A 13,868-nucleotide genomic window follows, 5' to 3' on the forward strand; every position below is an offset into this window, starting at 1 on the left:
AAAAAAATGTTTTACAGGCAACACACGTGTTTGGAAATAAAAATATTCATTAAGTTTATTTTGCCTGTGTGTTTGCATTTAATTTCTTAGAAACCTATACAGAAAGTGAAGGGATTCCTGTACCTTAGCTTGATCAAGAAAGCTGGGGACAGTTTGTGTAAATCCCTTTAATGTAATTTTAAAGCCGCTTTGAACGTGACAAGTGTTTAAGTGAATTATGTTGATAGACAGGTTTCATTAATTTAAAGTGATGTCATTTGGTGTCTTAAACAGTTGTCCTTATTTTTCATTCTGGGCAGTGTAATTGGAGGTCAACACGTGGTCTGCTTTACTTTGAAAGTAACCACTGTGCTCATTTTAAGAGGGTGATGTCAGTCCTTTTCACATTTGAATGTGTTAGTGAGCAAAGAAGGGGCATTTATTGAGATTTCTTGTCCTAGAAATGGCACTTACTGCATTTGGAGCCAAGGCACTCTGCCGGGGACTTCCCAGTAAACAGTTTGGTTGCCAGAGGCACTTGGCCTCATGGTGTCACCTTCAGCAGAAATGCTGAAATCCGTCGTTACAGGAAACCTGTAAAAAAACCAAACAACTGCAAAATAGCTGCAAAAAAAATTGTACTTTTGAACCCTATGGGTTGTTTTTTCCTTCCTACCTGGGCCTACTTTCTGTCACGAGCGGCTGAAGAAGGAGAGGGGGAGAGGGGACGTGCCTGCTCCTTCCAGGTCCTCTCCCGGTGGCCAGGGAATACATGGCACCCATCTGACCTTGGCCTGGCTCTAGGGTCAAGTGAGCAGGTAAAACAGGTCAGGCGTCTCTGTCATGTCCAGGACACTTTCTGCTGTAAAGATGAAACTCAAGAGGTTTGTAATCTCCCACTGGGTATTCCTTCTAGCTGGGTGCACGGCAGTGAACTGCTGAGGTGAGATAAATGGCAAGATAACTAGGCCACCCACCCAACTAACCTCTATTGTCTTAGGTGCCTACCACAATAAAATGATTAATAATTTTCTTTACCACTCTGACAGATAACCTCTCTTTGAGGTTAATTTGGCAGCTATCTAGGCCTTTTAATGAAGACGCTGCAAGCAGAGTGGTTTCTTGGCAGTTCCCTGCTGCTGTCACGCAGAGTTTGAGGGAACCGAGCCCCTTGCCTTCTCCACCTCCCCCTGCTTCCACCTGAAGTCATCTTTCTTGTGGCACCCTGATGTTTACTTAAGGATACTGGCAAAAAGTCCTTTAGAAACACTTAGTTTGGGGCTTTTTGACAGGACAGTGATGTTTTCAGCTATCTTTGCTGGCAGAACAAGCTGTAAGCTTTAACACTCATCGGTTTTACACCAGACTCTTTATAGATGTGATGGTATATCCTAAATTCACTTCAGAGCTGTCAGCAAACTCCAATTGAGGCACTTTGCCAGTGTCTTAAATTTGTCCCTTTATGCATTGCTATGAAGTCCTTCTATATGAAGTTGATGCTAAATTGGTGTTCATCTTGCTGGAGGTAGCAATGTTTATAATAATTTATATATTTGCATTTCTAGTTACCTCTACTTTGCTCCTAAGTCTTGTTTATTTTAAAAATAACTGCACTGAATTTCAGCCCTCAAAAGTGGCTTGATCTTGAAAAATGGCAGTACAGAAAAGTTACCCAAGAGTAACAATTGGTCTTTGACTACATGCAGGAGAGTGCTCTGTCACGATCACCCCTTTGATAACCTTACTCTCCATGGACTGAGATCACTACAGTATTAATTACCTTGCAGAGATTTAATTCCTTTTATATTCTTTGGAAGGCATTGGTAAACGTATCGTGAAAAAGCATCTATTTCAACGGACGTGTAGTAGATGCCTCTGCAAGTGCCAGGGGTTTTAAAGGTAGCTTTGAAGTTGAATAACTGAGCTGGGAGTTCCTGCCTGACTTGCAGAGATATATCTTTCATTCTATGTATCTCAGAACAGGTAAATAATTATCTTGGCACAAAATAGTTTAATTATTTTAAGAGCTGTGTTTGAAAACAAAGCACTCATGCAGCAGTTGACTGAACCAGAAGAGTGATTTGCCTCCTTCCATTTTCTCTTTTTCCCTTCAGATAATAAGATTTTGATGAAGAGGCAGCTGGTAGCTGGGTTGTGGTGTGTGGTTTTTCTTGTTATTTTTCATTGTTTGATTTTTCCCTTAACTATTCCCTGTCAAGGACACATCCCTTTTACTGCAGAACATGCTTGTTTCTGCAAGGCTCCTTCTTCGATAGGAATGGTAAGACTTATCTGATGTGGCTGAAATAACCTAAAGTGCAAAATTATTTTATGTTAATTAAAATCAAGGTAATAAGAGTTGGGAAGACTCTTCAAAGAATTTAAATTATGTATTTTTTTTCCAATTTATTTTGAGTGTGCAAATGAATTTCATCTCAAAAAGAATGCTCATAATTTCAAAGTGCAACTAGCTATTTTTGAAACTGTAACAAACTTTGCTTGCTTTTGCCATCAGAGATTGTCTAAGGTGCATGGCTTTGCCTCGTTCTACAGGTGGCATATTTTGAAATAAGCAAGCTAACTGTTAGAAAGAATAGCCAAACCCTAGAGAAGAGGAAGAAATGTTTCTGAATTTAGTTTGTTAGCAGGAGAGGATCTCTCTTGCTCTGTATCTTTGGATTCTTACCTTGTGTTGAGGTCTGTGTTGTTCATCCTTTTTAGAAGCAGGGACTCATTCCTATCCTCTCCAAGGAGTCATGATGTTAAAATAAAATTAATATACTTCAAGATTGGAGCAAGTCTTTAGATTGCACTAGGATCTTCACAATCTCTTAATTGGAAATAATGAAGATTACATTTTATATGTATGCCTATGAGTTCAGGACCTAAGATTTCAGGAAAACCATCAATTACTACAAGATGTATAATAATTCGCTACAGTTGTCCATTCTAAATTTTCATATGGAAACTGAAATCTTTTTAGCAAATAGGAGTGCAACAAAGGACCAACAAAGCAGGGACATGACGGAAAAATAATCTGTACATCCTACATGATTTGGTCAGATGTGGCTTTAATCCAGATTTTCTTTATTTTCTTAATCAGAAAAGATTCCCACCCACTCAGTGGGCTTTGCATCAGTTTCAGATCTCCATTGGTAAAATAGAATTGGTAATTCCTAGGATCTCAAGGGTGAGAGAATACATGCAGCATGGACTGCGAGGCAGATACTGTGGTGGAGCCCCCACAGTCACTACAGTCCCCATGGTGTAGACTCAGTGCAGTTTGGGATATGTGAGGTGGCCTTGAATGCTTAACAGAGTGGTGGTTTTACTCCTATTGCTGACATTGGCAAGAAATGCATGGAGGGAAAGCAAAACAGTAAATCTGTCTTTCCCTCAAGTCTCTGAGCAGTCAGGGCGGTATAAACACCATCTGTGGTCCCTACAGGTGGTTAATCCCACCTGTACGCAGGGTGTATGTCAAACCCACTGACTCCAGATAATTCAATTTCTAGTAATTACCAGACTAGAGACAATTTCCAGGAATGAAGGAATGTGCATAGAGGAAAGTGACAAGAAAGGTTTCCACCACTCGAAATAGAGTGAATTGAGGAGAAAATAACACCTTTAAAGTTCTGATTTACTGAATATCTGTTCTGCTTGAATAAGCAAGGATATATATTTGAATCAGAATTACAGTATTTTCTGTTTAATTAATTAATCAGTTAATCAACTGTGAGATAAATAATTTTGTTCATACCTAGTTTAGAGTGGCATATGTTTTAAGTATTAACATTTATGTAACTGATATGCTTTATAAGATAATGGCAATGTAGATTCAATGGCTGTAAATTTTAAGAGAAAAATATTAAGCATACTTGCCTAGAAGAAGAGGAAGAAGAATTTTTCTGTAGGCCTTTTTCATTCAATCAGAGTTTCAAGACTTGATTTCCCTGACAAAGGTATTACAAATAAGGAGTACGGCATACATGAAGGAATAGAATAGGTTTCCATATGCTGATATCTAATGAAAGCAAAATGCAACTGGTTAGAAGTTGCTGGATTTATTCATTGGGAGTGAAGTTTAAAAGCTTGTTATGTTTAGTAATGGAGTTTGGTTATGCAGCTGGAAATCTGTTTTTTTGGATAGGAATAAAAAGTCATGCTTCAGGACAAAACATGAAAGCAAATTATTATTATGCCTACTGAGAGAAGTTTCAACGCTTTACATAAAAACAAACAAGCTACCCACACAAATGCATTTTAAAGCTCTATATGTGAACTGTAAATTGCTGCCAAGGAAAGTGCATGTTTTTATTTTAGTTGATATATTTTAATTGGATTTTAAGTGGCTTATGAATAAAACTGCCTTACATTAATATATTGTCTCTCACTTAGTAAGTATGCAAACATCTGAACTGTTTAGTAATGAGATTGATGGGCATTATTGAAGACGGAGAAACAACTGCTCTTCTGCATCATTCTCCCCTGCCTTTTCTATGTGTGTCTGTGAGGTTTGGTTTCTGATTTGAGAGTCATTCCCCACTATTTTCTGTTGCCTTTTGACAAAATTATTTTCTCTTCTATTCCGTTTGAAATTTTCTCTATTTTCTCCTGTTTTTCCAGAGATGCTCTGTTTTTTCCCAAGCAGCACCCTGAGTGTAATGGCTGATTTATATGCTTGTATGGAGGCTTGGGGAGAGGGGAAGAAAGAAGGGCATCTATCCGGTTCTCACACTCTGGGGCATGTGCCAAATGTCCTGGTACAAAACCAGCTCCCCTCTCTTTTCTGCTGAACAGAAATAGTAGTTCCAGTAAGAAGGCACCCTGCAGCTCTAAGGAGGGCCTGAGAAGCATGGTAGACAACCATACGAAATGACGTTACAGGGATGCAGCCCTTTGCTATCAGTTGTTCGGCTCTAAGTTATTTAATAATGTAAAGGGTGGTTCCACAGCTTAATGGGCTGTTAGCTAAACAGCTACAGGTAGCCCTGTGAATATGTACAGCCACTCCCCTTCTCCTTTAATTATCCAGTTTTATCATGTTTCCCCATCTATGCCTCTACTCCGCTTCTGAAGCTAATTTTCTTACCCTGGTGCCTCCATCCCGTCCTTCACGGTGCTGCTCCTGCATGAAATGCAGATGTGTGAGAAGTACAGAAGAGAGCTGTGAATGTACACAGAGCTGTTCCCTTGTGAAGCAGAAAGCTTTAGAAAACGGTTGCTGCTGACAGGCTAGCTAGTAGTTTTTGGTATATGTTGCCAGGGTTGACATTTCTTGTAAAAGAATGGGAAAAATATAAATTGTAGGATTTTGCCCTTGCTTGTGAATAATCCCATTGATGTTCCACTGAATAGTCAAAGAGCGAGGGCTAGCAAATTCAGATTACTGCATATTTGTATTATTAATTCCTCCATTATTCTGCTAAGAAACAACAGAGCACAGTTTCTCTGAAACTAAGAGAGAATGCAGAATTGGTTTTCACTTAATTGGCTCTTTTGAAACGAGCCTCTTTGGGAAGCAGGATGTTGTTAGTCCACTGTGTAAAGACAGTGTAACAATACACCTAACACATATTACAGAAACGGCTGTATGCAGGGGGTGTATTTGAGGGGTAAAAATGGCTAAATGGCTTTCAAGAAGGAAATGAGAAATTTTGTGAACACAGCTTTGTCAACAAGTCTGCGCTAGCACAAGAAATTAGTCAGTCATTGAAAAATTACTGTCAAAATGTCCGGTGGAAATATCATTGTCTCACACAAACATAGGTTGACCTCTGTTTGAAGTCTGTTTCAGTAGTCGAGGTCTTCATTCTGTACTTAGAAAGCTAATAAAAAGTAAGAATGGGGTTCACCGAATATGAAAAATACAGGATGTGGCTTAAAAATTGAAATCTAGTCAGTAATGTATACTGTAGTTTGATTTTCATTTCTTAACATCCATGTAAGTTTTAAATGCTTTCAAAAGTGTTAGTAATTGTGTTAAATATCTGTAAGACTTTGGCTTTAATTTCAGCAGCTACATTTTTTCTTCTTTTACAGTCCTGAAAGTGAGAACCAACCAAGGCCACTATTTCATCAAATTGTACCTGTTATTGCGAAACGCGATAGCTTTGCTGCTGCATTTGGGTTTTCGTATTAGAAAGGGAAATCAGTAAAGAAAGAATCTATTTTTTTAAGCCATTTTATGGAACGGATCACTTAAACCATTACATGCTGAACTTGTGTAAGTCAAGTACTACATAGTTCTTCTCTTGTCCGCCTCAAAGTGATGAAAAACATGATCAAAACAACAAATACCAGTGTGTGGGGAAAGCCTTACCAGATTGCTGGGGTACACTTAAGTAATGAGGTAGATGTGCTTCACACCAGCAAAGTAGCAATTTACCTCAATTTCCGCAAAACCTACCTTTTCCTTGAGGTGTGTAGACTTAATTAGGAGCTCGCATGTCAAGCAATTGGAGATGCCACAGCACTTGCAGATGATGATTTAAAAAATCTGTTTAAAAAGTTAAGAAGCTTCTGCAGGTAGTTCTTTGGGAAGAGTAACTTTCTGTGAATACTTTCTGTGAATTTATTTTTGTGGATAAATAGCTAACTCTGCTCCCATCCTTTTTGTCTTATCAGAGTCTTACCTTGCTAGTATTCCCCGTAAGTCCTTTATCAGAGGGATCAGCTAGTCCTTGGCCCACTGCAGTTACAAGCAGCAGAGCCAGGGGCAAATCTCTGCCCAGAAAGTTTGAGAAAGCAGCTGTGAAGCGGTAGGGAGCAGGTGAGCTGGTTCCAGGTGTCATGAAAGCTGCCTCAAAACTTGCACGATGCCTGAGTGCCCTGTACTATGCACAGGGGTGGTCCTAGCAGGCAGAAACATCTTACAAACTCCTGTCAAAACACTGCTTTATTCCTCTGAACGGTCCATCCCTCAATGTTATTCTGGATAATAAAGCAAAGCAAAATGCTTGGTTGAGTTTTACAAACATACAGGTATTTTCTTACCAAGATTTTTCTGGTAAGGCAGATGGCTCCTTGAAGTCCATATTCATAGGAATATATAATTATATATATTCTTTTAAAAAAAAGCCTAATCACGTGGTCTAGTTTGTCTGCATGGAGATAAAATATTTCAGAAAATAACTGACTTGGGAAAGCATCTCAAGCTGAGTTTTATTTTTTGAACATATTGCAGTACCATACTGCAAAGGATGAGGCAGATACCTAGTCCCGTTGCATGTTCAGTGATCTGTTGGTTAAAGTAATTTTTGTTGCTTAAGAAAAAGTACATCTTTTAAGTCTATGTTAATAGTCCAAGGCTTTCAAAACACTTAACAAGCCTGGCATTTGCAGGCTGGTGGTACGTTTTGCATAATATCAATAGCTTGTCTTTGTGTCCCATGGGAAAAAGAAATCCTTTTCTTCTTTGTGGTGCATTCATACAGGCCCTCTGCCCAAGATGATTGCAAGTGGAAACAATTTTTGTCTTTTGAAATCTGAATTCCAGCAGGCCAGGTGTTTTGGTGAAGCTTCTAGTGTGTATCTAGGCAAAAAGGTTTTATAAAACCTACCTGAATTTTAGTGGGTGAGTCAGTTGTATTTTTTTGTAATTTTATGGAGCCCTTGATGTGATATATCCAAGCAGGCGCAAGAAATGCTGTTTTATCTCTTCGGATAGTTATATTGTGATTTCTGCTAACACTGCTTTGGCTTGGTGCACTCTGTTTCCTTGTCAGTTGAGGATGAATTTGGATAGAGGAGCTGGCAAGCCTGTGGTATTTACATAAAGCCTTTTTTTTTTTTTTCTGTGAACCCTGAATGTGGATGAAAACAGTCTCTAATCTTCTTAGTGATCTAAGCAAAGATTGAATGCTTTGGGTCAAGCTGGGTTTTGGATAGACTCAGTTGGGGGGGCGGGGTGGGAATCCCAGCTCTTCACAGTGATTGCAAATGGAAATATTTGCAGACCGAGCTAGTTAATGTTTCAGTAGTTGATAATATTTTTGGTATTTCCTCGGTTTCTGAAGACCACATAATTTGTTTTCAACCATACTTTTTGAGACATCTTGGAAACAGAACAAACAGCCCTCGTATTAAGCTCTGGGCACTGTTTGTGTTCATTCCCTGTAGGATAGTTTTAACTTGTATCATGAGGGATGAAAAGACAAGTGTCAAAATAAGCAGTGTACAGTGGTTTTCCTTCCTCAATGAATGCTGAATGGCTGGGAAAGGCTGCAGACCTGATCTTAATCCTTCTTGCACCACGACCACTATGACATGGTAAGAGGAGGAGGAGTTCATTAGGTGGCAGTCCTTGCATATCTCAATTATTAAAACATTCTGGCTGTGTTTTTTGTGATGTGTTGCAGTAACATAGCTTTTCAAACACTACTATCATAAAATTAAAGGTGTGATTTTAAATTTTTTTTAAAGTGGATAAATATTCTGAGCTCAGGCTAGAAGTGACATTTCGTACTCGATTTGCCTTGCCTGCCTAGATTTTGCAGTATTTTTTCATGTAGAAGTTATGGTTTGTCAGGCGCTCTGAACAACATGCAAGTACAGTATACCACAATGAAGGGGGGAAAAAATCACTGTCCTATTTGCATTTTCCTTTTCCTTCAGGCTTAGCTTCCCCAATCCAAAAATTCATGCTAAGTCACTTGACTTAATGTTGCCACAAGGGGCTTTTGTATGTAATGCATCTTCACATAATATAAGATCACTCCGAGACTGATTTTTCAGAACATGAAAGTTAGTAGGAGCTGCTGGCCCTCTTTTAATATCTGCAGCCTAACGTTTACAAACAAAATGGTCAACTTTTCATGTGGTTGCTTTTGTAACTAAGTTGAGCAGCAGGCATTTAATTTTTTTTTGCTTTACTTCGTGTTCCATAATAAAATCAAGATTATATCCATCCCCTGCTTCAACTTGCCACTGCTGCATTTTATTAACTTTCTCAATATTTGATGCAAATTGCTTCTAATTAACATGCTTCTAAATAAAGAAAAAAAAAGCACACTTAAAAATCTGTGTGCAATCTGTATAATAATAAAATTTTATTCTCAGCTATGAAGACTTGTACCATTTTATGAACTTTTTGAAGTTGCTTTTGTTATTATTCTTATAGCTATTGTTATTACTATAAGTGGTGTATTTTAGAATCAAACCCTTTATATATGTGCTATGATTAATAACCAGAAATAGCTTACTGAAAACATAGTAAGGCAGGTAAGGACATGATTAGTTACTGAGAGAAAGGAACACAAATTAACCATACTCAGAATTTAAATGTTCTGACTTTTTCGTTAAGTCAAGGGAAATACTTAACAACTTCTACCTTTGTGGTGTGCGTTGTCACTGTAGCACACATCAGAGGTGCATCTGTTTTGATTTTTCTTCTTTTACCTGCAAAGGAGATGATAATGGTTTGTTAAAACAGAAAAGAAGAAAAAAGAAGGGATGAGGAGGAAAGAAGGAGGAAGAAAAAAGAAAAGGAAAAAAAAAAAGTGGTGTTTTTTTTTATGTCAGCTTATCCAGAAAGAAATGAGAATGGTATAAGAAAATTTTGGCCATCATTGTAAAGCAGTCTAAAATTTGAAAGGGAGGAATCAAGGGCAGTTTTGTGAACATATCCACCTGGTATTCCGTATTTATCAGGAAAATATATATGAAGGAAGGAAAATATACACATACGCATATATAAACTTTCCTTATATTCTTTTTTTATGACTAAAAGGAGATAGATAGATAGATAGGTACAATAATCAGAATAGGATATTGCAGGAGTCCAAATTGTGCCTGTAAAAATTTATCAAAGAAGCTGACGAAATCTGAACCACTGAATTCGTTATTGTTATACTAATTGGAAGAAATAGAAGATGGCAAGGGGGCTATGGCCTTAGAAAGCAACTTGTCAGTGAGACTGAGCCAATCTAAATCTGATTGCAACCAAAATAAATTGTTCAGCCCTTCCTCCCTTTCCCCGCTCTGGCAGTGTGTTCCCCTTACTCCTTTTTGCCTGCGCTACTGCGTGTGTGTCCGTGCCATGAAGAAAAATTGTCTCCTGCCTCACTTCCTTCGTGGTGTTAATTTTTGCCTGGGTGAATAATCCTGTCTGTGTTAAAGCATGAACTCTGGTGGCAGCATAAGGGCATCAGTGGACGCGTACAGCTGGAGGCCACAGGACCACACCTTTTAGTGGCAGCGTGGATTTAAATCAAATTGAAAGCAATATGAAAAAGCAGCCCAAGCTTTACATGCATTGTGCCCCTTGTAACCACAGTGTTCATTGTAATAACAGGAGAGATTTAGACAAATATGCCACTAGACTAATTAAGGGCTCTTCTCCTAAAGAGGCTTTTGTCTCAAGCTTTAGTTCTGGAGATCTGAATGTAGCCACCTACTGCCTCAGGTTTTGGCTTGTTCTTGAGTTTTAGTTCTGTAGCTGTAAATACAGCTATATATATAAAATAAATAGCTACTATAAAACCACAGTAACAAGACATATTTTTTAAGGCCTTTGTTAAGATTTGGTTTTATTTTAATATATACACCACTATGATATATGATATAGGTGCTCTAGTTTCAGGTTTGTGTTTGGTTTTTTTTTTTTTTATTTAAAACTGTTTAGGGAACAAATTACAGATGTTATTTTGTTCTGTCCATTTCCAGCCAAGATTTCCATAACAAATGCTTACAGGTGATGGATTTGACTTACGGGAAGTATAAGAAAAAGATATTGCAACGATTAGTGTCAGTGCTGAGCTATTCTACAATAGTAGAAGCTGGATGTTCATGTTCATGAGGCTGGATGTTGCTCAGACCATTCAAGTTCTCTACCTGAAATGTAAAGGCTGGTTTCAGTGAAACTTCTCTCATCAGAAGTGGGAGCTGAATATTTCACTCTAAAAGCATTGCTGGACTGACGTACTGCTCAACAGTAGTTGTGAATAGCTATTAGTGATTTGAGTAGGCTTTCAGAGTTTTGCAAGTTTGGCATACATGAAAACGTTTGTCAGTGTTTCTGTACATCAGCTGTGCCTGTGTCTGTAAATGTTCATGAATGTCTGAGGTGAAACAATAAGATCGGGCTTCCATGGCTCTTGCAGATTTCTAAAATCTTTGTACTGCCTGAAATAAATTAAATCAGAGTTTCAGCTTGATGACTGTACTTTACTTTTTTTCCTTGCTTCACCTTCCATCCTTTGATAAATTGGTAGGGGTACAGTTCTCTTCCACATTCATAGGAAGCTAAACAACACTTACAGTGTTAAAGCTGGTTTGAATTAAGTACATTTTCCCAAAATTTGATACTGCAGGATTGTTTTTCCCCCCCTTCACAATTATGTTGTCTTTCCTTCCCCCCCCCACCCCCGCCAATGAAAAGGCAATGTCTTGGTTTTCAGAGTTTTCCAGGACGTGGTCAACCAGTGCCGTTACCATCCTTATAGTAGAGCTCTTCTCATAAAATAAATGGTAGCAGACGGTTACACCCCAATTTCTGCCTGAACTGAAATGCCTCGTGGATTTTTGTGCCAGAAACATTCCATTGCATTCCCTTTTATGTTATCTCATGCTCCGTAGCCTTAGGGAAAGCAATGGGGCATTGTTTTAATATTGCTATGTATTTTTCTCTCTAGCTGTGTGCTGCCCACCTGCCAACCCGATCAGAGGCGCCGAACCACTATCAAGCAGTATGTCGGGCTCTGTTTGCTGAAACAATGGAACTGTACACTTTCTTGGCCAAAATTAAAAGTGCAAAAGAGGTAAGCAGTCTGAGAAGGTTTTCTGCTTTTGAGCTCATTACTGTGTGAATTAGGCTTACAAAATCACTTCTGTACGCGGCCAGCAGTGGATATCGGATGCTTGAGGAAATTATCTGTAGTGTTCAGGGAGAGCAGTTCTACAGCTGAGGTTTTTCTTTCCTTTGGTCTGTCACCATTTATAGATGTCTCATAGAAATTGTTATTAATCATGACTAGTCTATTTGGGAGTAAAACACAAGTTTTTCTTGGAGGGTTACGCATTGCATACATGCATCCATTCCTTCTCTGTTGTTTCAGGGATGTTGTGAGGCGTCAGCGCTTTGCCTTTCGTTCCTCTGCTCCTTCTTATGCCTTGTTTTTGGCTGAGAATTATCTGAGATTCTTCTTGCTCATATTTTATTCCCAGTCAGCAGCTTCCCTTACCTTTGATGTGTGATTGGCTTGTTTGTCTGTCACATAGACTTCACAGCAGAGTCAACTTCAGAAAAATTTCCACCTGTAGGTTGTGATGCTTATGTTGACTGCCTGCTTGGCTGTTACTGTTGACTGAAAGGCCATCCTATGAACCACTTCAATTAAGTGGTCTGGCTGAAGACTAACTTTGAGGGTGGGCGGATGATTTTTAATGAAGATAGTTTCAGTGATCTGGCCAGCAGAATGGCTCCATAAGCAATTGTATTAACGGAGTGGGAGTGTTGGTTACATTGGAAAACCAGTGGGTGAGGGGAAGGGAAACATGTTTCTTAAAGCTGGTTTCTTCACTGAGGCCGACTTGTCAAGTAAGACCGCTTTCATAATTTTTCTTTTTAATAAATCCCTGAAGGATTTTCTTTTCTTTTGCAAGTCAAGATCTACAGTACCTTTGAAAAGCAGGGTAAGATTTTACAGACTGATCTAAAAATTTTGCTGCTGACAGAGGCAGAGCTGTTCCACCCACGCACACATGCTCCCACTGTTTTCCTTCCTCTGGTTCTAGGAAACAAACACAGCAAATACCAAACAACAACAAAAAAAAGAGTCATTCCCTGTCAGGTTAATGAGCTGAATCAGCTCATTAAAGGGTCAGATGAGCGTCAGAGCAGCACAAGAGAGTTTTTATCTTCATGCTGGTGGTGGAAGACGCAAACCAGTCAGAGGCGTAAGGGATTGGTGCTGTATTTTCCTTCCTGGTTGAGAGGCATCTGTCCAAGGGGGAGAATCCTTCAGAGATGTTTTTCTGTTGAATGGGGTCAAGTTTCACCTCCACTTTTCCTCCAGTCCTGCTCAAACTGAAAGCAGTTTTTAAGCTGAAGCAATATCATACAAGGATAATTTTGACAGTGTCAGCATGGCTAAAGAGCCACTTGTTTTCTGAAGTGCCTGTGTTACGGTTCATCTGCATCCAATGCCCCTGATACAGAGAGCAGACAGGATACAAGTGTCTCTGTGCTAAATCTGTCTCCTGAACCTTGACATCATTAATTTCGCATCTTGGCTTTTGACTGCTCCTTAGTATTCTGACCCTTGGACATACTAATTGAGGGGCCTGTGCTAGAAACACCTCAATTAACAGCTATTGCAAAGTCTGTGTTGAGGCTCAAAGATCATCTTTCTGCTCAGAGAGAAATTGTGTTTCTAGTAGTTCTTGAATATTTTGGCCACAGTAAGCAGTAATAAGGCATCTCTGTTGTCAACATCAAAGTAAAATACTGTGTTTTATAACCATTTTAAATTAAGTCTTAATATTTTTTAAAAAAATTATTTTAAAAAAATAGAGGGGTGTTTTGCATTTGCAAATTATTTAATCACCTTGTAATTGGCTGCAAAAACCCAACAACGTCTGATCACACCATAGAGCATACTATGAGTTAATCCCAAATGAAAGAAACCATTTGCCTCTCAAAGGCTATTAGGGATTGATTGAAAGCACATTTAGGTCAAAGGAAGTAATCCTTGTAGATGGAATTTTGGCCCTACTGAAATGAGTAAGACTTTTATCACTGCACCTAACCAAGGTCAGAATTTTGATCTTTTGATTTCACTTTACTCTGTGTCAGTCCCTAGTAGGCATAAAAGAAGTGACCAAGACAAGCAGCTTCTGGAATCTGAGTACTTTGTTTTTATGATGCACTTGATTCTTGCTTATAGCTT

At 38.8% G+C, this 13,868-nt stretch overlaps 1 protein-coding gene across 5 annotated transcripts in view; it reads left to right on the plus strand.

The window, feature by feature from the left end:
- The window catches only part of SPIRE1 (spire type actin nucleation factor 1), a 134,596-nt gene that overhangs the window by 69,303 nt on the left and 51,425 nt on the right, over nt 1–13,868 (plus strand). For all 5 annotated transcript variants that reach the window (XM_063326493.1, XM_063326494.1, XM_063326495.1 and 2 more), the window contains exon 4: nt 11,613–11,738. In XM_063326493.1, coding sequence (XP_063182563.1) covers nt 11,613–11,738 — 126 coding nt within the window. The remainder of the gene's footprint in view (nt 1–11,612; nt 11,739–13,868) is intronic.

This window comes from Chroicocephalus ridibundus, chromosome 2 (genome assembly GCF_963924245.1).
Source record: "Chroicocephalus ridibundus chromosome 2, bChrRid1.1, whole genome shotgun sequence".
Taxonomy (NCBI): Eukaryota; Metazoa; Chordata; class Aves; order Charadriiformes; family Laridae; genus Chroicocephalus; species Chroicocephalus ridibundus.